This window comes from Mercurialis annua, linkage group LG2 (genome assembly GCF_937616625.2).
Source record: "Mercurialis annua linkage group LG2, ddMerAnnu1.2, whole genome shotgun sequence".
Lineage (NCBI taxonomy): Eukaryota > Viridiplantae > Streptophyta > Magnoliopsida > Malpighiales > Euphorbiaceae > Mercurialis > Mercurialis annua.
Window position 1 is genome coordinate 46,385,511 of NC_065571.1, and position 24,188 is coordinate 46,409,698.

Below are 24,188 nucleotides of genomic sequence, written 5' to 3' on the forward strand. Positions count from 1 at the left end.
AATTAAAAAGTTCGGCCGGGGATGAACAATTAACAAAAAATAGCAGAGAAATCAAAACTAAAAATTCGTTAAAGTATATAGGCTATATATTTGATTAAATTTCATTTCTAAATTAATTAATTTAATAATTCATTTCAACTAAATATTATTGACTCTATAAAAAATTTAAAAAACAGAATTTCTAGATAAGTAAATCAAATACACATATATTCAATTACTAATGGATTCCTTAAAAAAATTAAAATCATTTGAGCCAAATGAACAATAAAAATACTGATAGCTTAAACAAAAACCTAAATACTTTAAACAACAATATTTTTAACAAATCAAACTAGAAAGTACAAACCACATATGAATATCATAACACAATCAACGCCCACTTCCAATTTCGAATATGACTGATTTCACCATACTATCACTCGTAGAATCTACTGCACTTTTAGATGAATTCGGAAGCAATTCTTGAGTTTCTTGTTCATATAATAGATCATTTTTCTCCCATGGATGATTTTCTGTCGAACATAAACCTCTTAATTCAATTGCCACATCCTTCATTTTAGGCCTTTCATCCCCTTTCACACTCACACATCTTTTAGCCAGCATTGCGACTCTCTTTACGTCATTAATATTCTTCTCATCTAGTAATAGATAATCAACAACTTGAAGCAATCGATTTTCTTGAATTGAAGTAATAAAATGCATTGCCAAATTCCTCTCTTCTTCTATCCTCGTAAAAGATATCGGCCTCTTTCTTGTCAATAGTTCTATAAGAACAACTCCGAAACTATAAACATCGCTCTTTTCAGTCAATTGGCTCGAATGCAAGTATTCAGGATCTAAATATCCAAGAGTTCCTTGCACTAATGTGGTCAACTCGTATTTGTCTAAAGGAATCAACTTCGAAGCTCCGAAATCAGATACTTTTGCAGTGTAATTCTTGTCTAGAAGTATATTTGCAGACTTCACATCGCGATGAATAATAGGAGTAGAAGCAGCCGAATGCATGTACGAAAGTGCTTCCGCAACTTCAGTCGCTATTCTTAAACGTGTTTCCCAAGGAATTAAAATTCTCCCATTGGTACCATTAGTATTATGAATATGATCAAATAGGGTTCCATTCGTTACGAACTCATAAACGAGCAATGGGACTCGAGTCTCCAAGCAGCAACCTAACAGTTTGACTATATTTCTATGATTGATTTGAGATAAAATCATAACTTCATTAATGAATCCTTCAACTTGGGTGTCATCTCCTATTTTTGATTTCTTGACAGCAACTATTTGATTATCTGGTAGTGTACCTTTATAGACTGTACCTTGTCCACCTTTACCTAAAATTAAGCTTTCATGGTAGTTATCTGTCGCTTTTTTCAGGTCATTTTCAGTATATATTTTAGCTGCTTTTGTGGAACTTTGGCCTTGTTCAGAGTTTTTTTGCATGAACAAATAACCACCATTTTCTTGGAAATATTTTTCTTTCAGTTTAATAAGTCTCCTTTTTCTCAACACAAAGTATAGCCAAGATACTGCCAAAAGAAGGATGAGGATGCCTATACTCACACCTACAAATAGAAAATCATTGACAATAAATAAGTATTGTTTATAGCTAAAATTGGAATTTGTTTGGGATTTTAATTTTGAAATTTGATGCACTTACTGCAATTGAATTTTGGCACTGAAACCACATTTGATAGAGGAATTTTTTTTTAAGCAGACCGACTACATTATTTATATACTAAGTCAATCACATTATATTGCTTTATCAAAATAATGACCGCCATTAAATTCTGTATACATTTATTACAAAATTGTATTATAATGTGATTGGTTTAGTTTACGAATGACGTGATATAAAAAGTCTATTTAAAAATTTCTCTTCATAGAGTCTTAATTATAAATTAAACATTGATTTAATTAATTACATTGACTTTTTTAGGTAAAACAATTTTTTACATCCACAACTTTGATCATATTATCAAATATAGTTCTAATGAATTTGGACATTCTGGGCGTTAATTTTACGTATTGAAATAATTATATTCAAGCATCAAACTAAATCTATTTTTTAGTTCTAATTTTTAATTTTATAAATGATTATTTTACACAATTGATAATTTATTTTAGTTTCGAAAGGGTTATGAGGGTTTAAAATGAGGATTAAAGGCCTAAAAATAGATTTAAGTTAAGAGTTTGATATTTTCTAAATATATAATTGACAAAATAGTCAAAGTTGTGGATATAAAAAATTATTTTAATTTTTTATCTATAATTAAAAATGTGTGACATTACTATAATTAAAGAAATTATACTCCCTCCATTCTATTAGAATTTCCCACTTCTTTTTGTCCTAATTTTTTTGTAAATTTATGGTAAATACTAGTCCCAGAAAGTAATTTTTTATATTTTTTATTTAAAATTTATTGATGAGCTAGTAAATAATAGTACGAGAAATTGATTTTTTAGATTGTTCTCATTTAAAATTTACTAATCAGCTACTTATATATCTATATCTTTAAAAATATGTAAGGAAATGAAAATTAATGAGTATATTTAGGAAAAGTAATAAAATAATTGGAAAAAAATAGAGACTATTTTCTAAATGCCTGTTTTTTGCAAAGTATTTACACCATTTTAACTCATCTTTTCCTTATTTCCTACGCTACCTAATAAGTTAATTTATTTACCAAAAATACCCACTATATGAAGAAGTCTTATCTCATTTTAGGTTAAATTTTTACATAGCCACTCTTTTTTCTCTTCTCTCTAAGTTCTCTCTTCTTTTCTTCTTCTTTTCTTCTTTTTTTTCATTTGAATTTCAGTTTTTCTCCTCCAGTTACTTTCCTGTTCGTCTTTTGCGTTCGTTTTTCCGTTCGTTTTTCCGATCGCGCTTCCATTCGTCTACTTCCGATGAATTTTTCGTCGTTTCCGGTCGTTTTTTCGTTCGTCTATTCTGTTCGCGCTAGTCCGTTCGTCTCTTCCGTTCGCGCTATGGATTTCTCAACTCGTTTTTAGATTTGTGTAATTTTTTAGGTTTTTTGTAATGATTTAAATATTTTGTAAATAAATTATTATAGATTTATAATTTTTTTTATAAAATTATTATATTAATCATATAGTTATTTATTTTGTCTGTCTCTTATTCATAGATTTATTTATTGCTACTGATTTTGTAAAGAACAAATTGATATATGGTGCATTTGTAGTAATTTTATAATATATTTACGTTTTAGCGTATTTTTGGTGTATATATAGTGTATTTTTGCCGTTTTTTAATATATTTATGGTGCATTTACAATGTTTATGCTGTATTTGCAGTGTTTATGATATATTTGCAGTGTTTCATGGTGTAAACCACAAAAAGACACTACAAAATGCCATAAATACACTAAAAATACACTATACACACACTATATACACTATATATACACTAATCTTACAGTATAAAAACACTATATATACACTATAAAAAATAAAAAAAATTCCAAAAAAATTTATAAAAAATAAAAATTAACACTATATATACACTATAAATACACTATATATACACTAATCATACACTATAAAAACACTATATATACACTATTGTTACACTATTAAAAAATTCAGAAAAAAAATCTACAAAAAAAAATTATTAAAAATTGTCGGTCGGTTTGGTCGACCGAACCGAAATTGGAAACCGATAAAGGTATTTGTGAAATTAAAAAAAGAAGGTATTTTTCGTAAATAAAAGAGGTAAAAAAGAAAAATCAAAATTTGGCAGGTAAAGGTGTAAATAAGTTATCAAAACATATATTTCAGAAAATTACCATAAAAAAATATACTATTAATTGTATTTTTTAAATAATGTGATAATGAAAAATTTGACAATTTTATTGAGTTGTGAAGAGAACATAATATATGACTAGTTTATAACGGTGAAAGTTCAAATATTTAAACAATTAGTTCTACTACTCTGAATATAGTAAGACCTAGAGGTACCCATGGGCCGGGTTAGTCCGTGAATTGGCCCAGTCAAATCCAGCCTGAAACCGGACTAAAATTCGTCTGGAACCGTAGAAAGACCGGTTTCGAACCAGTTTTAAATTTTTTGAACTTTGAATCGGCAGTGCAAAGGTCGAACTCATCAATAAAAGTTATCAATTTTAATATATATATATACATATATAAATATATATATATATACATATATAAATATATATATATATATATATATATATATATATATATATATATATATATATTATTTTTATTACATTATATTATATTAAATTATATATTTATTATATATTATATTTTATTATACATTAAATATATCTAAGCACTTAAGCAGTCACAAAATGACCCTTTGCAAGATTGCAAATGGTCACTTTGTGACTACTAACCACCATTGTTTGCAAATTTTGATTCTTTATTAATGTAATTGTAATAATGCCACAGTAAGTGTAATGGTAGTATACTATTAATATTTGACTACCAAATTATCAATACATTTTAGTTAACATATAGTATATTATATAATTTAATTAAAAGTTTAATATTATAAATTTGTAAAAAAATTTATATAAATTATAAATATATTTGTTTAGTATTTTTTAATTGTTTTAGTTAATTTTTTCAACTAATATAATATTTGAAAATTTGTTTTATTTTATTAATTTTTTACAAAATCTCTGCGAATTATTTTATTTTTAAATTATACTTTTTAATTTTTAGTAATTAAATTTTAATTTTTTTTTTCAATTTTTTTTGAACCGCCCGCAATCCGGAATTGGCCGGTTCCAAACCGGCATGGAACCGTCACTTTCCGGCCGGTTCCATTTTTTCTTGAACCACGACCGACGATTCCGAACCGGGGATTATGAAACATGGCCACCTCTAGTTAAACGGCTTAATCCAATTTTTATGCATACTGACTAAAATACTATAATTTAACTCTCACATGTTAATCAGATAATTAATCATATTTTTAGCTTAATAATGAAAAATTAGTTGAAAATGAAAGGAAAAGAAAAAGATAAAGTTAAATTTACCAAGAATTATCTGTTTGCCTGGTTGTTGATTGTTAGAGCAACCTTGTCCTCCTATTTTGCCATCTCCTTGATTTCCCTCAGGGCAAGAACATGTGTAATTTCCAATTGTGTCCTTACAAGACTTCTTCTCCAAGCATTGATTCAGATGAGGATCCAAACATTCATTAATATCTGAATCAAATAAAAGTATTACCGGTAATCTATCTAATACATTAAAGTTGAACCCAAATCACTGTAGCAGGAACAGTGTTTTATCTGTTTTACCCTTTACCAATCAAAATATGACTTATGTGTCTTTTGGTTCATTTTTTCTCCAATTCTCTTTTTTTTGGTCTTATCTTTTACTTCTCACTTATCTTTTTCTTTCGATATTTTTTGATATTACTTATCTTCTTCACTATCAATTCCCATTTTCGGACTTCTCTTCTTCGTTCTCACTTTCCGTCACCGGATGAGTTTGGATTCGGATGTTCTGTGATGAATTTAAAACCCTATTTTGCTTAATTTTCATGAAGATGGCGATGCTTAATTTTTTTACAGGTGAGTTTTAGTTCTTTACCGCTCGGGTCTATTTAGTGTAAAATTCAACTCTAATTGCTGAGATTCTGACGATGTGCTCGGCCGGGATGGTTCTTCTCTTCGATTGTCATTCGATCGTGAACGTAAATCGACCAAAATCGACCTACTCGAAGTTCTTCCGCTGTAAACCCAGTTTTCTTTTCAAATTGTATATTTGTTAATTCTTCTATAATTATATTTTTGAATATGAAAATGAATTTTGTTATTGATTGATTAATTGATTGAGTAGTTTTGTAGAAGTCCCGTCGTTGTGCTGACTCCGGCGTTATTTATGGCGCCCGACATAAGAATTGGTACAAGAAATTTTGGAGTTTTAGTTCTTAGGAATCTGTTCTAAACCCAGTCGTGAAAATACTTCATGTTTTTCTCTTTTTCTTATTGATATTCACCATTAAATATTGTTTTATTTTTTCAGGTGAGGCGGCGGTCCACGAGTACCACGGCATAGGGAAGCCTGTGTGCATATCTTTAGCAAATAATGGCATATGCAGTGCTCATAAAAACCCTCCTTTGTGAAAGATTATTACCACTAGAGAGGAAGCTAATACTTGATTTGTTGTTATCTAGCGGGATGTACGAGTAGAACCAAGCATTGCAGGAGCTATCGACTAAGGTATCAGATTTTTTAATATGATTTAATGTGCTTTGTTGTTCAGTTGGAATTGAGTTAGTTTTTTTTTTTTCATTAATCGATGATTTTGATATTTTGATTTGAACTGAGTGGTTTAAATATTTACCCTGCATAATCTTTGATTTTATGCTATTTGATTGCTTAGTAATGTTATAGATTCATTGAATTGTATCTTTTTTGTCTGAATAATTTTAGAAATATCCCATTATCAGCTAGCTAGGAGACCTACAGCTGCATTATCTCTCTACAGCTGCATTATCTCTTATGGTCTCACTAATACATAATGGTATAACTTGGTTTTGTATGTGCTTTGTCTTAAACATTGGCCAAAGTCATAGAAATCATTCAAAAAGAGAAATAAAGTGACATGATATTATATAAATGAATTCAATTGAAGTTCTGTATGTATGGTTAATTGATTTCATAAATGAATACTAAAATTTTGAATTTTTATTGTTATTTGTTTTAGGACTTAGGAGCATTGGCCTCATTCTCTTAAAGAATTTGTAATGAATTTGATGTCTCTCGCATTTCATTTTGGGATTGCCAATCATTTTTATTATTGCTTTTCAAATTTACTCTCGCCCAGTTTGTTTTGTAGTTTAGAAGAGAGTTAAGAAAATTTATTTGAGGTTCAAATTTTTTCTTGTTGTATGGTATTGCCTCTAAATTTGAAATATCATGGACATGTACGTATTTCAACTCAGGAAGGTAGTTCAGGTTTTAGAAAAAAAAGTAGATTATAATATGGTGGTATTGTGTTCTGTTTTATCAGTGATTTTTCAGAGTGATCACTGAGTTGTGATTGAAATTTAATGTCAATGTAATATCTTTCAAGGTGTTTCAACCCATATGGAGGAATGCAAAAACAGTCTTGAAGATCCTCAACATTCTAGAGATTCTGGAAATCATCAGTTTTGTCCATTCGTTGGTATGAATGTATGACGGAAGCACCTGTAACTATAGGGGTTTTGAGGCCATGAAATTAAGTCACTGAATTAGCAAGTGGTCATATAATTCCAAGGGTTGGATTTTAAACTCATTCGTAGTGGTAATTATTATTATTTATTTATTTATTATTCTTTATCTTAGCTGAAATCAGTTAACCTTTAAATAGTGATTTGATGCATTGTGGATGATACATAAAAAGTCAGTTTATATGAAAATAAATTTATAATTTTAAATTGTATTTAAGTCATACAAGTGAAATTAATTTTATTAAATATTCATTTCTTGGTATATTTTAAATGTTTATTAAATATTTGTTTTTATTTAATATTTAATGTCGAGATTTTCATAAAAAAAATGATATCCCGAAGCAACGCGAGGGTTTTGTACTAGTATAAATCTATAACTATATCACGTTGGTTAAATATATCATAATTTTAAAATTTTACCATTTTGACCCTTCATTTTAACCGCTAAAAAAATCAATGTTTGGTTGGAAATAATGTGGCGCACATTATATACGTCAGGTAAAATATGTTATGTACACGTGAACTATAATACTACACAGGTCAGCTTAAATGAATTGTGGTTATATTTTTAATATATTTTTCTTTCAAAAATTTCTATCACACATATAATAAATGACTAAAAAAAAGTTAAACCTTTCGTGAAAGTTTAACAAAAATTAAAACCTTTCAATTTTATCCAATTTATCTTGAAATGTATGATTTCGTTTCAATTACATCCAACCAAATAAATTTTTTTATATAGCGCTGATTTGTGGCATTGCCACATCAGCGCCATGCAAGCGCCACATGAGCAAAATTATATAGTTGGATATTATTGAAACGAAATCATGCATTTTAAGACAAATTGGATAAAATTAAAAGATTTATACTTTTATAAAACTTTCATAAAAGATTTGATTGTTTTTTTGATTATTTGGCCTAAAACTAATGATATGATTCACATACCTCGGCAAGCATGTGATAAAAAAATCTAAAAGGTTTTTATAGGAAAAATAATTTCTCAAATTCGATGTGAAAATAATTTTTTAGGCATAATCCATCTCCAGGTCTCTGTACTTTTTACTTTTTATTTATTTAGTTCTTGATTTACTTTTTTCTTTAGCTAGTCCATGTACTTTTTACTTTTTATTTATTTAGTCCTTGATTTACTTTTTTCTTTAGCTAGTCCATGTACTTTTCACTTTTTCTTTACTTAGTCCATGTACTTTTATTTTTATTTACTTAGTCCTTGTACAAATAGAAAGAAAATACTTACTTAGTCTAGTCTAAAGTTTCATTTTTTTTCTTTATTTCGTCCCTAATCTACCCTTTAAGAACTAAATCATTGTAAAATTTGATTGTAAAGGGATCAAGTAAATAAAAGGTGAAAGGTACAAGAACTAACTAAAGAAGAAAAATAAATCAGGGACCAAATAAATAAAAAGTGGAAAATACAGGGACTTGAAAATGGATTAAGCCAATTATTTACTTAAATTTGATTTACTTACTTTTGCAGCCATCTGGTAGATAGGGATTTCCTTGGTAACCTACAGAACAGTTGCATCGATAGCCAAAATCATAATCAAGATCATAGCACTCACTGTTGTGTTTACAAGCGTATAATTCTTTGTTTCTTCGACCTTCTTCGCAAGTTGTATTTCCAATACCCCATTCAAGAATCACAGGAAATTGTTTTCCCTTTTTCAAATTCAAAAGATCAGTAGAAGAGAAGCTGTACTTTCCCTCTTCAACCATAAATGCGTAGCTGCATGGACTGAAGGTTGATACATTTGTGTAATTCTGGTAGCTACTGGTCGCAATAGCAATTGCTGTATTACCTGTTTCGATTTTTTTCTCATATTAATAAGATAACCAACAATAGCTAAGAGTGTAATGATGATAAGCTATGATGCACACGAAAGTATGAAGAAAAGTTGTGCTTTTCGTTTTAAAAAACAATACATTCATTTAGGAAATTCTCTGAAACTTATAAAAGATAGGATCCATTCAGCCCCTCAACTTGGACGGGATATCGAAACCGTTATTCTCAGCAGAAAAAGAACAAAAAAGTTACAACTTTATATTTTTGGATTATTTTCACAGTTTGCTCGTTATTGTTCGGCACGACCGAGTGGAACACATAGACTCATATATAAAAATTTGTAAAATAAAAAGCAAATTACTATAACACCCTCACATTTGTGATAATTTATCATAAATTTGATAGCTCTTATTTGAAAATCAAAAAAATTCATACCTCATTTCAATTCTGTCAACAATTAGGAGGTTAATGACATGTTTGTCCATAAAATTAAAAATATTTCTCAAATTAGCCCCTGATTAACGTTTTTTATCAAATTGTGCCTTTCATATCGTAAAACACTTCTGCGATTTGCAGTAAATCGCAGAAGTGCTCTATGACCTTCAGACATGGCTCCACCTAGAGGCAGGTGGAGCCACGTAGGTGTGACTCGCGGAAGCCTTCCGCGAGTCACAGAGGGTATTTATTCCCTCTGATAGGGAATAAATATCGGATGAAAAGATATTTAAACAAGGACTATATTAGGTGAGTTTTTAAAATTTATAAATATGTTATTATAAATTATTAAATGTAGTTAGATTTAAATGATGTTTGAAATGTAGTTAGGTAAATAAATATAGTTAGATTTAGTGAAATTTTTGAAAATATGTATTATAAAATAAATTAGATTAATGTGTAAATGAAATTAGAATAATATGTATAAAATTTAGAGAAATGTAAAGTAGAGTACATTAAAATTTGAAGATCGAATATTTGCTATTATTGTGAAATTTTTATAATACTCTTAAATTAGGTTGGAATTAGTGAAAATATTAAAATTTGTGTTTCATATTATATAAATAGATTCGGAATACTAATAAATTAAATATAAAAATCGATATTTGTTAAATTTTAACACTATTTAGAGAAAATATAATTTTCTTTATAATCGTAACTTTGTAAAAAAAATATGAAAAATTTGAATTAGCATTTGAATCGGCTAATGATGTATTTGACATGTAGAATATTTGAATTATAAAATAAATGGGATTAATGACCTTTTTAACTAATTGATAAATTTAGTACGATTGATTTTGGAAAATATAAATTTAAAAATTGTGTATTAGAATAGATATTTCTAAAATTCTAATATTATTTAAAATATAAATTTATTTTAATTATTACTTTGTAAAAAAGTTGTTAAATTATCAAAAAAATTATCTAGTAAATTAGAATATAAATATTTAAATGATAAGAAAAACAAAATTAATATAATAAACTGTAATATTAATTTAGAAATCTAAAATAGAGAATAAAGTGAACTATTGATATTTTAAAAATTACAATTTAAAAAGTTAGTATGACAAGATTTGGAAAGTTTAAATTTAAAAATTATGTATTGAAATAGATATTTTTAAAATTTATTTCAAATACAAAATTGATTGTCACTTCATGCTAAATTTGAATTGTAATTTGAAAGTTAAATTGTTAATATAAAATTTTTAATATAATAAACCATATTATTAATTTGGAAGCATTAGTTCATAATATATAAAGAGATAAATTTTAGGATTGCCAATTTAAAAAAATGTAGTTAAAATTATGTTTTTTAATGTAGTAATGACGACAAATGAACTGCCAGCCCTAAAAATTTATTGGGATGGTACAATATTGATGACTCCAGTTTGAGTTGTTTATGTCTCCGGTAAATCAGAACTGGTTGAGCTGACGAGTGTAGTGAATTTTGCACAACTACAAGTCATAATTAGAAGAGTAATTGGGCTGAACGATGCTGATGAGATAGTGAAGATTTATTTACGAGTGCCCCGGTTCGATGAACATGGAAGATTTCAAAAATATGATTGTTTTCCTATGGAGACAGATGTTCACACGGAAGCAATGTGGCGTAAGGTTTTGCGGACGCCACAAATGAGGGTACTTGAGTTTTACATTGTGTACAACCCGCTATCTCAAGTACTTGCAGAGTTTGGGGATTCCAAACTAGCGGATGTAAACGACTGTGCGGATGTGTGACGATGGTGATGATTTCAGTGATGAAGAGGAGGAAAAAGAACACTTCTACGGGGTCGTTGTTGATGACAACGAGGATGATGATGATGATGATGATGATGATGACATCGGTGGTGAGAATGGAGATGGCACCCATGGTGAGAATGTCGGTGGTGATTCAGAACAAATGCTGATCATTTTCATTCACGCCTTCCTTATGAGTACACGCATCAGAATGTTGACGAGATGCATGTCAATATGAATTTGTGGCCTAAAGAAAATGCAATATAGGAAGCTGGCAAAGAGTTTGAACTGGGGATGGTTTTTAGTTTGAGGTATGCTGTCCTGACATGTGCGACGAGTTATCACATTGCCCCACTTTAGTCGCTTACCAGAGCAGGCCACTGACGAGTTTGTCTGTCGGTACACACAGGCGTATCTTTTACTCGCTATCACATGATTGTGCTTCACTGACCTGCTAGTGGAAAGACTTCGTTGCGGATTCATCCACTTTTAGACGACCTGGCGACAGTTCGGACTTATAGCTGGGATCGGCGACACTGGCTTACTTATATCACGGGTTTTGCCTATGTTCTTTGCGGTCTCAGAATCGCCGCAACATGGGCGGGCCGTTGTGGATACTGCAGCTGTGGGCATTGGACTGACTTACAGTTATTGCTCCCGCTTTAGTCGATCCCACTATTTCACTGCATCTACCATTGGGTCACAGGTGTGTTTTACTGTTGTTTAATATTTTTTGTTTATTTCCATATCATACAATTTGACTGTTAACGTGTTGTTGTTTTTGAATGACAGATGGAGAGGCCGGAGAAACGCCAGCCGTTCGGGCCGACACTCGCTGCCTGACATCTGTATTCGGCTTGACACGTCCCGCTATGAAGATGTAAGAAATTATATTTCGGTTTTTTCCACGTATGTTAAATAGCTTATTGTGAGAATGTTTTAATAATAAATATCTTATATTTTATACATGCAGTTTATCTGGCCGCTATACGGTGAGGATATGTTGGACGCTCTCCCAGAGTGTTGTTTGGATGGGCGCGCTTTTTGGCGGGCCACAATACCACTTATCTATTTTCATATTATGGAGTGGCACCAGGCACACAGAGTTCTGTTGCAGTTCGGATTGCAATATGGTATTCCAGACGCTCCACTTCAGGACCACTCACTACACACCCTTACCCTGAAGAGCAACTCATCTTGGATCCAGAAACACTCTTACTACATTCGTGTGTGGGACGACAGGCTCCAGTATGTCATTCCAGGACAGTCCCTCCATGACCCACCTCGTTACCATTGCGAGTATATGGATTGGTTTCGGTATGTCACGCGTCGCTGGATCACAGGACAGGGCACTGAGCTCGGAGTACAGGTATTTTCTTAAATTATATGTTTTTCAAATAATTTATCAATTTCAAATAGCGGGTTAATGCCTTTTTTAACGTGTTATATCTTTATTTACATGCCAATTTTGTGGAGCGTGTACGTAGGGATACTCCTGTTGACACAGAGCTTCGACGGTTCGCAACAAGCACATAGAGAGGCACCAGAGAGGACCGTCGTGATGTGACATCGCCCCTATCGAGCCTTCTATACTGCCGTATCAAATACTAGTCATACCTGACGCACCGATAGTCTGACTACGCTGCGACATCGACTATGAGAGCGGCATCATCCCCCTGCACCACCTCAGCGTCCGACCGATCCTATGCCCCCAGTGGTTTTTCATCCTTTCAGGGGACATTATAATTACGCGGGGCCAGCTCTGCACCGCCTCCCTTTTCATCGGGTCTTTCTTCTTCATCTGGCCAGTTTTACGGGGATTCGGCACATCAGTATTTTCAGGGATCATGTTCATATCCAGTGCCACCAGGACCTTCTTCACCTTTTGTTCCACCGCCGCCTGCTTTTGTTCCGTTTACGTCGTCTCCTTTTCAGGTCCAGTGGGATCAGCCTACACAGGGTACACAGGGATTTCCAGCTACACAGGGACTTCCAGATACACCTAGGACCTCAAACTTTCTGGCATACGGTAGTAGTTCGTTAGGCCTAGATAGCATATAGGCTATGATGTTCCGCCGACAAGAAGACTTTGTTGCCCCGCCACCAGTCACGACGAGTACGACCATTCCCGAGAACCAGCAGGGTGACGACGGGGACGAGGATGAGGACGCCGATGCAGGAGTGGGAGATGGTGATGGTCGCCCACATCGATGTTACCTCACCATCAGTACAGGCAGTCGGGCGAACCGTAACAGAAACAACTTGCGCTCGAACCTCCCGGTCACAAGCAGATATGACGATAGAACCTCTCGGTGATTTTATTTGTACTTTGAACATTATTATCTAATGTAGTAATATTTTTTTAATTTGTAATATTTTATTTATTAAATATGTTATTTTTATGAAGTATAGATTATATTTGCATACTTGTTAATATAATTATCTTGTAATATTTTTATAAATTTATTTTTGTAGAATGTTAAAAAAATTAACTATTTCAAACGTTTCTAATTCAAAAATTCAACAATTAAATTTTTCAACAATTAATTCAATTTAAATTTCAAACATAAAATTTTTGAAACGTAAATTTTTTGAAGTATAAATTTTTGGAGTGTAATGTTTAGTATGTGTGTTTATTCAAAATTCAATAATTAATTCAAAAAATCGAAAAATTCAAAACGTAAAATTTTTCAATGTATGAAATTTTTTTATCCATAAATTTTTTTGATTTTTAAATAAATAAAAATCAATTTAAACTTTATTAAATGATTTGGAGAATTTTCTTAATCATTTAAAAAAATCAAATGATTGGGAGAATTTTCTCCCAATCAGTGAAATCAGGAAATCTAACACATAAAGTAACTCGCGGAAAGTTTCCGCGAGTTACCACGTCAGATAAAGTAACTAATTATACAAAACACGTGAAAATATTAGTAATTACTTCCTTCGTTTTATTTTAGAAGTCTCATTTGCTTTTATCCAAAAATTAAGTAAACACTTTTTGTATTTGTATTTTCATATTTTTTCTTATTTTTTCCCTAATTAATTGTAATACCTCGTAAATTTAAAGGACCAAATTATTCCACGCGAGGGATAATTAATAGGATCAAGAGAACGTAAATTAAATTTGGGGATAAATTTAATTTATATTGTCTTTGAAAATATAAAATAGTTATAGAAGTTAAAATATAAAATTTAGAAATTTAAATTTTAACAAACGAGAATTAAAAAATGCATATAAATTAAAATAAAATAATTTATAAGTCCCGTGTGAATATTTTTGGAGTCAATATTCACATAATATTTTTAAGAAGTTACCCCTAAAATTTATAAGATTTGGAGATAGAAATTTTATTAAGTGGGACTAATTTACCCCTAATAAATCTTAAATGATTTATTAAAAATAAAATATAGGTCTCGTGAGAATAAAAGTTACAGTTTTATTCTTATTACGAATTATGGAATTTATGGCTAAAATTTCATAAAATTCGGAATTCGTTATTCGTTTTAGTTACGGACTAAATTTAAGAATTTGAGTTAAAGTAACGTATAAATTTCTAAGAACTAGTTTGGCTTTTAATTAAACTATATATACCAAATGAATTCAAAATGAATTCATTTGATTTTGAGAAGCTACAACCTAGGATTTTATACTCAGAGAAGCGACGACGCGTAGATTCGACAATTTTGATCCGATTTCTCGTTTCTAACTCAAATTTCTTCGGTAATCCGTTATTAATCGAAGTAATAACCGTTATTTTGAATTTTAATTAGGCCTTTTATTTTACTTCTCCTACATTAATAAGGACTCTACTTATTATTTTGAAACTGATACAATCAGCCTTGGAAAACAATACTAATGCAAAACCATATTCTGTTATTGATGATGAGTAATTAACGGTCAAGATTTTTTAGATATTTTAGTAGCAGGAGAAAATTCTGTTTCTCTGAAAAAGCGAGGTCTTGTCTTCGGACAAGTTGATTGTCTTGTCGGCGGGGACAAGTTGAGTTAATTCTCTAATCATTGGTTTGTCTCCCTAGTGGATTGATCAGTGTGCGCTCTGTTTTATGAACCAGTACATGTCCACCTACTACATGCAAAATTAAAATCTTTTAGTTGTGTATCTCTTTTTTTTCCCTCGTTCTTTTTTCTGGAGTTTTGTCATGGCTGCTTCCGGTAGCAACGAGCACGGTGAAAGGCTCCATGATGTGTATTCTCGAGCGACGCTGGAGGAAGAAGAAGAAGGAGGTATTGAGATCCTTGAAGATGAAGTGGGGATAGTGGAGGAAGGATTACAGTGGTGTATTTTGGGGAGGATTCTGACAGACAAAACAGTTAACTTTGCTGCCATGAAACAAGTTTTGGCTGGTGTTTGGAAACCGGTGATGAAGGTCCGCATTGATATGATCGAATCTAATCTTTTCCTGTTCAAATTCTTTCATGAACTAGATCTCAAGAGAGTTATTGACGATGGCCCTTGGACCTTTGAAAACAACTTGGTTCTGTTCAAAAAACTGCAAGTAGGAGAAGTTCCTGCAGAGGTGGAGTTGTGGGAAGCAGATTTTTGGATTCATGTTCTCGATGTCCCGCTAGGGTACGCTACGGAGAAGGTGGGGGAAAATGTCGGAAACTACATCGGAGCTTTCATAGACAGCGACTTGAAAGCAACGAAAGGATCAGGACGAAAATCTTTCCGCGTTCGAGTCAGGATCGATATTGGGAGACCATTAATGAGAAGAATGAAGCTTCGGAGAGGAGGTGGAAAATGGAGCTGGCTCAATTTCCAATATGAAAGACTGCCCATGTTTTGTCTTTGCTGCGGTTTAATCGGCCACTTTGAAAATTTTTGTAAGAAGTATTTCGAAAATCCAGTCCCAAAAGAGTTTCTCCCTTATAGCGCCAGTATGAGGGCCAATCTTCGGAGGTCGGCAGCTAATACCGGAGATAAATGGTTGAGTCCGTCAAGTCCTACTAGGGTTTCAGGAGATGAAGATGAAGATGACATGGCAATTCTGAACGACAAGATTTCCGAAAATCTTGTTATTACTATGAAATCCAGTGGCTCAAACATGCAAAGTAAGGTGGATTCAAGGCAAGAAAATCAAAAGATAAGGGAAAATATGCAAAAATTAGGGGAGTTGCCTAGACACGGGATTCTCGCTACCAAAAATAATACCGATCTGTTTGTTATGGAAGGAGAAGGTGAACTATTACTCGATTCGAAGAGGAAGAGGATTGAGGCTGAGAAGGTTAGTGGATCAAAATTTTATGGGCCTGATTTTCAAACTGAATCTATGATTATCGACCCAGAATGTTCTAGTCCGGTGGGCCCTGGAATCCAGGCCCGCCATCAACAATGAGTCTTATAGCTTGGAATTGTCGTGGAATGGCCAATCCACGGGCAATTCGGTTCTTGAAAAATCTGGCCAAATCGAAGAAGCCGAATCTTATTTTCTTGAGTGAGACTTTTATTACCTCAATGCGTGTAGAAGCTTTAAGAGTTGCTCTTGATTATGATGGCTGCTTTGCTGTTGACTGCGAGAGAAGGAAGGGTGGTTTAGCTTGTTTTTGGAGAGGTCTTTTTCATGTTGAGGTTAGTAGTTTTTCAGCTAACTTTGTGGACATTATCGTTACTGAGGCGGATGGCCAGCAATGGCGAGTTACGGGTTATTACGGCTTCCCAGAGAGGTACAAGAGGCGAGATTCTTGGTTACTCTTAAGAGAATTGAGTTCTTATTTTTCTCTTCCTTGGTGTATTCTCGGAGATTTCAACGACTTACTTTCTCAGGAAGAGAAACGGGGCGGTCAAAAACAACCTTTATGGATGCTTAAAGGTTTTAGAGATGCCATTATGGACTGCGGTTTATCAGACTTAGGCGCTAAAGGTGGTCAGTTTACGTGGGAAAGGAGTAGAGGTTCTGCTGGTTCTATCGAGGAGAGACTGGATAGGGCTTTATGCTCTAGTTCTTGGGCTGAGATGTTCAAAAATGCTGAAGTGGTTAACTTGGACGCCACTACTTCTGATCACAAACCTATTCTTGTCAGATATAGGCCAAGTGAGAGAAGGAAACATCTGAAGCGTTTTCGTTTTGAGAACGTTTGGGTGACTAAAGGAGAGTGCAGTGCAGTTATAGAGAACAGCTGGAGAAGAGGAGGGGTCTCGAGCGTCATGCAAAAAGCTGTTGCAGTTCGTTCAGCCCTAGAAGGTTGGAGTAGTAACTCTAATTCAAATTTTCGTCATTTGATTATTCAGAAAGAGAAGCAGATTTCGTGGCTCCAGCGTAGAAACGACAGTGAAGGTATTATGCGGTATAAAAATGCTCTCAAGGAGTTGCATATTCTTCTAGAGGAAGAGGAAGTCTTTTGGAAGCAACGGGCGAAGAAGTTTTGGTTGAAAGAAGGGGACTCCAACACAAAATATTTTCATAACTCAGCTTCAAGAAGGAAGCGCAATAACAGAATTTTGAGGATTAAAAACGATGAGGGCACTTGGAAAAGTGACGAGCAGGCCATTTCTGATGTTATAAAGGGGTACTTCATTAACCTCTTTACTGCTCCTAATTCCATCTTTCCTGCTGATGATATGGTTGTTCAGTGCAAGGTAACGAATGAGCATAACGCTGACTTATTAAGGGAAGTTTCTCTGGAGGAAGTTAAGGAAGCGGTTTTCAGTATGCACAACGACAAATCTCCGGGTCCTGATGGACTGAACCCGACTTTTTTCAAACATCATTGGTCTTTGGTGGGAGAGGATCTTCTGGCTATGTGCCGCAATTTTTTTCGCAGTGGTAAATTGGAGGAGGGGTTAAACGATACGATTATTAGTCTTATTCCTAAAAAGAAAGATCCCGATACTGTTGCGGATTTGCGTCCTATTTCTCTTTGCAATGTTTTGTACAAAATTATTGCTAAAGTCCTTGTTAACAGAATGAAGTTTCTCATGCCTTTGATTATTTCCGAAAATCAAAGTGCCTTTGTCGAAAATAGGCTTATCACTGATAATTTTTTGATTGCTTTTGAAATAGGGCACTACCTGAAGCGTAAGTCTAAAGGCAAGGTTGGTTTCGCTGCCCTCAAAATCGATATGAGCAAGGCTTTTGACAGAGTCGAATGGGTTTTTGTGGAGACTATGATGCTCAGATTGGGTTTTTCGAAAGATTGGGTGAATCTTATCCTGGAGTGCATTTCGACCGTGAAATATACTAGCGTTGGCGATACCTTCGACGATGATCCTATTATTCCTATTCGTGGCCTTCGGCAAGGGGACCCCCTTTCTCCCTTTTTATTCATTATCTGTGCTGAAGGCTTAAGTTGCTTGTTGTCAGAGAAGGAGCGTTCAGGGGATATTCATGGTGTTTCAATTTGTAGGGGTGCTCCTGCGATTACACACCTTTTTTTTGCGGACGACAATTATCTATTCTTTCAAGCTTCAGATGTGGAGGCAGAAAAGGTGAAATCTACCCTTAGTTTATTTGAGTCTATGTCTGGACAAAAGGTAAACTTTCTTAAGACCAATATCATGTTTAGCAATAATGTGGACTTGGATTCTAGAAGCAGACTATGTGACTTACTGTCTGTTGTGGAGGTTAGTGACCAAGGTAAATACCTCGGCTTGCCGTCTTTGGTTGGGAAGAATAAACGACAGATTTTTAATTTTATTCGTGACCGTGTCTGGAATAAAATTAAAGGGTGGAACTCTAAAATTCTCTCCCGAGGTGGTAAAGAAATCCTTATTAAAACGGTGGCTCAATCTCTTCCCAACTACATCATGAATGTTTTTCTTATTCCTCTAGACATTTGTGGTGATATCGAGAGGCTTATGAACGCCTTTTGGTGGGGTAGAAATAGCGAGACGAAGAAAGGGATTTGCTGGGCGAGGTGGGATAGATTATGTTGGCCTAAAAAATATGGTGGTCTTGGTTTCAGAAACGTTCATGACTTTAACATCGCCATGTTAGCGAAGCAAGCTTGGAGATTACTTAGTAATGGAGACTCCCTTATGTCTAAAGTATTTAAAGCTAAATACTTTCCTAAGTCTAATTTCTTGAAAGCTAAACTTGGTAGTAATCCTAGTTACGTTTGGAGAAGCATCATGGCGGCGCAAGAAGTGATAATTAAAGGTGCTCGGGTCAAAATTGGTGACGGCAAAGATACAGAAGTGTGGGGAGATCCTTGGCTGTTGAACAACAATTCTGGTATTATTTCTTCTCCGGTCAGGCCTGGCCTCGAGGGCTGTAAAGTGTGGCAATTATTCAGAGAAGAGAGCAAGGAGTGGGATGTCGACATCGTGAAGGATATTTTTGACGCATCGGAACATTCTCATATTCTGTCAGTTCCCATTAGTGTGCGTAATATCAAGGATGGCTGGTTGTGGGCTCTCGACAACAAGCATCATTTTTCTGTCAAGAGTACCTATCGTAGTTTAAGAGGAGAGTGCTTCCCGGTTTCTCAGTCTCACAGGTGGGATAGCTGGAACAGACTTTGGAATCTTGCAATCCCAGCGCATATAAAGAATTTCTTATGGAGAATGTGCTCTAATTTCCTCCCAACAACGGTTTCGCTAGCTTCGAAACACGTCTTTGTGGACCAAACTTGCAGGAGCTGTAACTCCTTTTGTGAATCTTCAGAGCACTTGTTCATTGAGTGCGCGTTCGCTAGAAAGTGTTGGGCTGAAGCTAAATTGCCTACCTGCCATGTCTCTTGCATTTCTATCCTTGATTGGTGCGGGTGGTGGCTGAAAGAGTTAGGAAAGGTTGAGTGTGAGTTGTTGGCTGTCATTTGCTGGAGAATTTGGCAAAATAGAAACAACCTGGTTTGGAACAGTAAAGGCATCCCTGAATCTGAAGTTGTGATTTCTGCAAGTCAACAGCTCTTAGTTTGGCAGGGTGCCAGAGGGTTGATTAGAGGAGGAGATAACTTGTCGTTAAGCCCAGATGATGGGGCTACCTCGTGGAGAAATCCGGCAGCGGGATGGATTAAAGCTAATGTTGACGGTGCTATCTTCTCAGCTGAGCAGTGTGCTGCGTCTGGCTGTGTGGTTCGGAACGAGTTGGGTCAGATCCTTTGTGCCAAACAGGTGAATTTTCTAGGAGTTTATAATCCTAGAACAGTGGAGTTGATGGCCATTAGAGAAGCCTTATCTTGGCTTAAAGACTATGATAGACTGATCATTGAATCCGACGCACTGGATGTTATCTCTGATATTAGAAATCAGAATTCCAAGGCGGGTGACGTTCTTTTAGACGATTGTATCTCTTTAGCAAAGCAGTTTTCTAATTTAATTTTTGTTTTTGTAAGGCGATCTGCGAACCAGGCTGCGCATTTGTTAGCGCGCAATGCCCGTTCTATGTCAGGTCATCGGGTTTGGTTGTCGAACTTTCCCGAATTTCTTACGTCCGTGTAACTGCTTTGCATTTTTCTTATTGAAGTTGAGTTGATTTTCAAAAAAAAAAAAAAACCGTTATTTTGAATTTGATTCTATAGAAAATAGATTACATTTGAATATATAACGATTACCGTATCGAACCAAACATATACTTATTGATTTTACATTTCCATTGCGAAATTGAGTTGTTTGATATGTGAATTAGCGTTTTGGATCGAAAAACGACATTTTAGCTCGACAGATTAAGAGCGAGAATGAATTCACGTGGCTGTGCAGACGCACAGCTTAGGTTGTGCGCATGCACAGCCAGACTGTGCGACTGCACACTGTCCTATGCGGGCACACAGGGTCTTGCGCCAACGCACACTTCCGACGTGCTTTTGCACATCGAGCTCCGAATCGACGAGGTTCATAGGACAATAAGAGAATTCGATTAATTAAAACATATAAATGTTTTAATTAGGTCAACTATTAATCAAAGTGATTAATAGTTAGTGGACTATAAGTTGATGTCGATAATGAGAATAGACTATATAGGTTATACGCCTATTAACGTTGATAGAGTCTACTATTTAGAGTTAGAATTCTTATTTCAATTGTATTTTAACAATTGTTTTCTAATTAGGTCCGACGAGCAAGCAAGCTACCGGACCAGAAGAGTAGAGGGTGATCGAAAACTGTTTTGTGGATAACGGTTTTGTGAGTTCGCATATTTACTTTTAAATATTAATGCCAAAACATTAAAAGGGTCTAGATGTACCTTTTAGAATTTATTTTCCACCTATTGATCAATCCAACTTCGACACGTTTGACTTTCAAGGGGATCTTATCTCCAAATGCTTATAATGTTATCAACTAATTTTAACAAATAAAATATGCTATATGTAAAAAATAAAATATACTATAAAAAAATATATGCTATATGTAAAAAAATTAATAATTAAAAAAAAGAGTGTTTATAAAAAAATTAAAAATAAATTACAGATGAAATTCTGAACTTACACTGAATCACAAAAAAAACCTAACTTTTAAAACGTGTTAATCATAGGCATAATTTTTTTTAATTCGTCATTAACACATTTTACAGTAAATATTGCTGACTGGACATATGATGGATCTGCCACGTGTCATGTCGCAACAAAACTGCCTCTAAAATATGCCGGCGATGAATTAAAAATAAACGAGAGGATTGTGTCTGCGATTGACACTTTTTTAATATTATATTTTTTTCATAATTTAAGAAAAATGTCGTAATTTTATATATAATTAATCTAAAAGTCAAATTCTTAACTTAAAAGCTGGTTAGTTAGTAATGGACTTAAATGAAAATATGCTCTCTCAACTTGTAAGCAATGGATAATTAAAACATAAATAACTTTGTGTGCAAATTAATACATAAACTTTGTGATTATAGGCAATTTATCCCATTTTGGCAATTTGCCCCCTCCATTTATAAGTTAATAGTTCCTTCAATTGGCAATTTGCCCTCTTAACTTGTAAGTTAATTTGCCAAAATGAACTAATTGCCCATAATCACCAAGTTTGTGTACTGATTTGCTAATAAAATTAATTTCTGTGTTAATTTCCCATTACTTGCAAGTTAAGGGGGCAAATTGCTATTTAAGTCGTTAGTAATGTATATTCAAAATTAATTGAAATAGGTAAGAAGTTATAATATTACCTGTATTTATGGTGGTTTCGCAGCAACCTTGACCAATACAAGAACTATTGGTAACGTTACGAATATCAGAACACTGAGATAAACAACCGGTGATGTTAGAATCCAACGATCCACCGACGACAGCAATAGTATCACATCCTACGGCCACCATTTTATTTCTGGTGCTTGAAATTGTGAAGGGAGAGAAATTAAGTGTAATCAAATCGGGCATCGGAGAAGGATCGTCGTAGCAATCGGAGACCATTGATGATAAAACGCTGAGCTCTCCGTTACCGGTCGAAATTGAAAGAAGAGCTGAAATACTGCCGTTATGGTGTAAGAATGGTTGGCTGGAGGAGGAGTTGCAGGTTATTTGGAAGCTTTTATCAAGGTAGCACCCTTCTCCAACACCAAATGGGTATGGAATGCTAACATCACCACACCTATCAGGGCAACCGAGTTTTGTTTGAGCTTGAGCTTCAGCTTGAGCTGCGTATAATAGAACAGAAATAAGCACTAAAAGTGCAAAAACTTGCCCCCTAGTTTTCATTTTGGTTTTTAAATTGGATATTAAAGTGTATGTGTATATATATAGAGAGAGAGGAAGATTTTTTTTTTGTTGTAAATGGAAGGTCTAATTATTTTAAAAACTCCACCTTGTAATATTTTTTCGTTTATACCATGACCTAGGAAAAAGTTCATTTGTACCCTTTTTTTTGATTTTTCATTTTCATCTCTACCCCAAAAAGGGTACAATTGACTATATAAAATTTTTAAGGATAAAAATGTTAATAACAACTAAATAGAAGGGTTCCACCATATTTTTCTTTATCTTAAAAAATACAAATAAGTCCTCCAACTTTAAAAATGTTCAAATAAATCTTCTAATTTATTATTTTTAAATATTTTAATAACAAATTAAATTATTTAAAAAATATTTTCGGCGTACCATCGTACTTCCCCGATATATCGAACCCGCTAATTTGTTTTTTATCGTGTTGATGCCGGAGGAGCCCTCCTTCCTCCCATAGAGGAAGGAGGATCTGCTCCTTCCCCCATGGGCGGAAGGAGCTCCTTCCGCCCATGGGGGAAGGAGCGAGCTGCTCCTTCCTCCCAAGGAAGGAGCAGATCTGCTCCTTCCCCCATGGGGGAAGGAGCACGCTGCTCCTCTCCCCCATGGAGGAAGGAGCAGATCTGCTCCTTCCTCCATGGGAGGAGGAGCTGAGCTGCTCCTCCTTCCATGGAGGAGCAGCTCGTGCTCCTCCTTCGAGGAGGAGCCCGGATTTTTTTTTTTTAAAAAAAAAGAAATTTATATAAATTAAATATTTATTATCAATTTGATTTTTTTTTGGAAAAGAAGGTATTTTTGAACAATTAATATGATTAATATCTTATTAGAATAATAGTTAAATTTTAAGGATTATTTTAGCCTTTTTTGTATATGAAAAGAGATCAATTTAGTACTTCGGGGTACAGTTGAAAATGAAAAATCAAAAATAGGGTACAAATAAATTTTTTCTTAGGTCATGGTATAAACGAAAAATTATTACAAGATGAGGGTTTTTTAAATAATTAGGCCTAAATGGAATCAAATTTTGTAAAGCTGGATGGTCTTGAAAAGGACTAATAAGGTCAATAGTCAATGAAATTAATAGTTGTGCATGTTACGCAAGTATTTTTTTTTTTCATTTTAAACTACAAATACGAAACCTAATATAATTAAAATTCAAATGTTATGATCGCTAAGTAGCAAACGGTTAGATGTTGGGTTCAAATTCTCTCACAAGCGCTTTCTTTTTCCCAATTATATATATAAAAAATTAATATAATTCTAATTATGAAGGCATTAATTGATTAAATTTTAATATATTATATGGAGTATATGATTATAA

At 33.6% G+C, this 24,188-nt stretch overlaps 1 protein-coding gene and 1 long non-coding RNA gene across 12 annotated transcripts; one reads left to right on the forward strand and one right to left on the reverse strand.

Annotated features, from left to right (window-relative positions):
• Positions 1-258: 258 nt before the first annotated feature.
• LOC126669381 (putative wall-associated receptor kinase-like 16) lies at positions 259-22,866 on the reverse strand. Its single transcript, XM_050362834.2, has 4 exons — positions 22,318-22,866; positions 8,705-9,034; positions 5,031-5,201; positions 259-1,562 (listed from the first exon to the last, which is right to left on the reverse strand). The coding sequence occupies exons 1-4, from the start codon at positions 22,844-22,846 to the stop codon at positions 370-372; spliced, it is 2,223 nt and encodes a 740-aa protein (XP_050218791.2). The 5' UTR covers positions 22,847-22,866; the 3' UTR covers positions 259-369.
• On the forward strand, positions 5,270-7,429 carry LOC126669384 (uncharacterized). 11 transcript variants are annotated; one of them, XR_007638474.2, is made up of 4 exons: positions 5,297-5,732; positions 5,839-5,902; positions 6,025-6,222; positions 7,079-7,429. It is a non-coding gene; the product is annotated as an uncharacterized LOC126669384 (long non-coding RNA). The 11 variants fall into 11 exon arrangements; XR_007638483.2 differs by having other exon boundaries at positions 5,297-5,570; XR_007638482.2 differs by having other exon boundaries at positions 5,300-5,732; positions 5,847-5,902.
• Positions 22,867-24,188: the final 1,322 nt, after the last annotated feature.

Coding starts and splice junctions, on each gene's coding strand:
- LOC126669381 (XM_050362834.2), bottom strand. CDS start 22,846: ATGAAAACTAGGGGGCAAGTTTTTGCACTTTTAGTGCTTATTTCTGTT. Junction 9,035..22,317: donor CGAAACCACCATAAATACAG/GTAATATTATAA, acceptor AAATCGAAACAG/GTAATACAGCAATTGCTATT. Junction 5,202..8,704: donor TCTACCAGATGGCTGCAAAA/GTAAGTAAATCA, acceptor TATTTGATTCAG/ATATTAATGAATGTTTGGAT.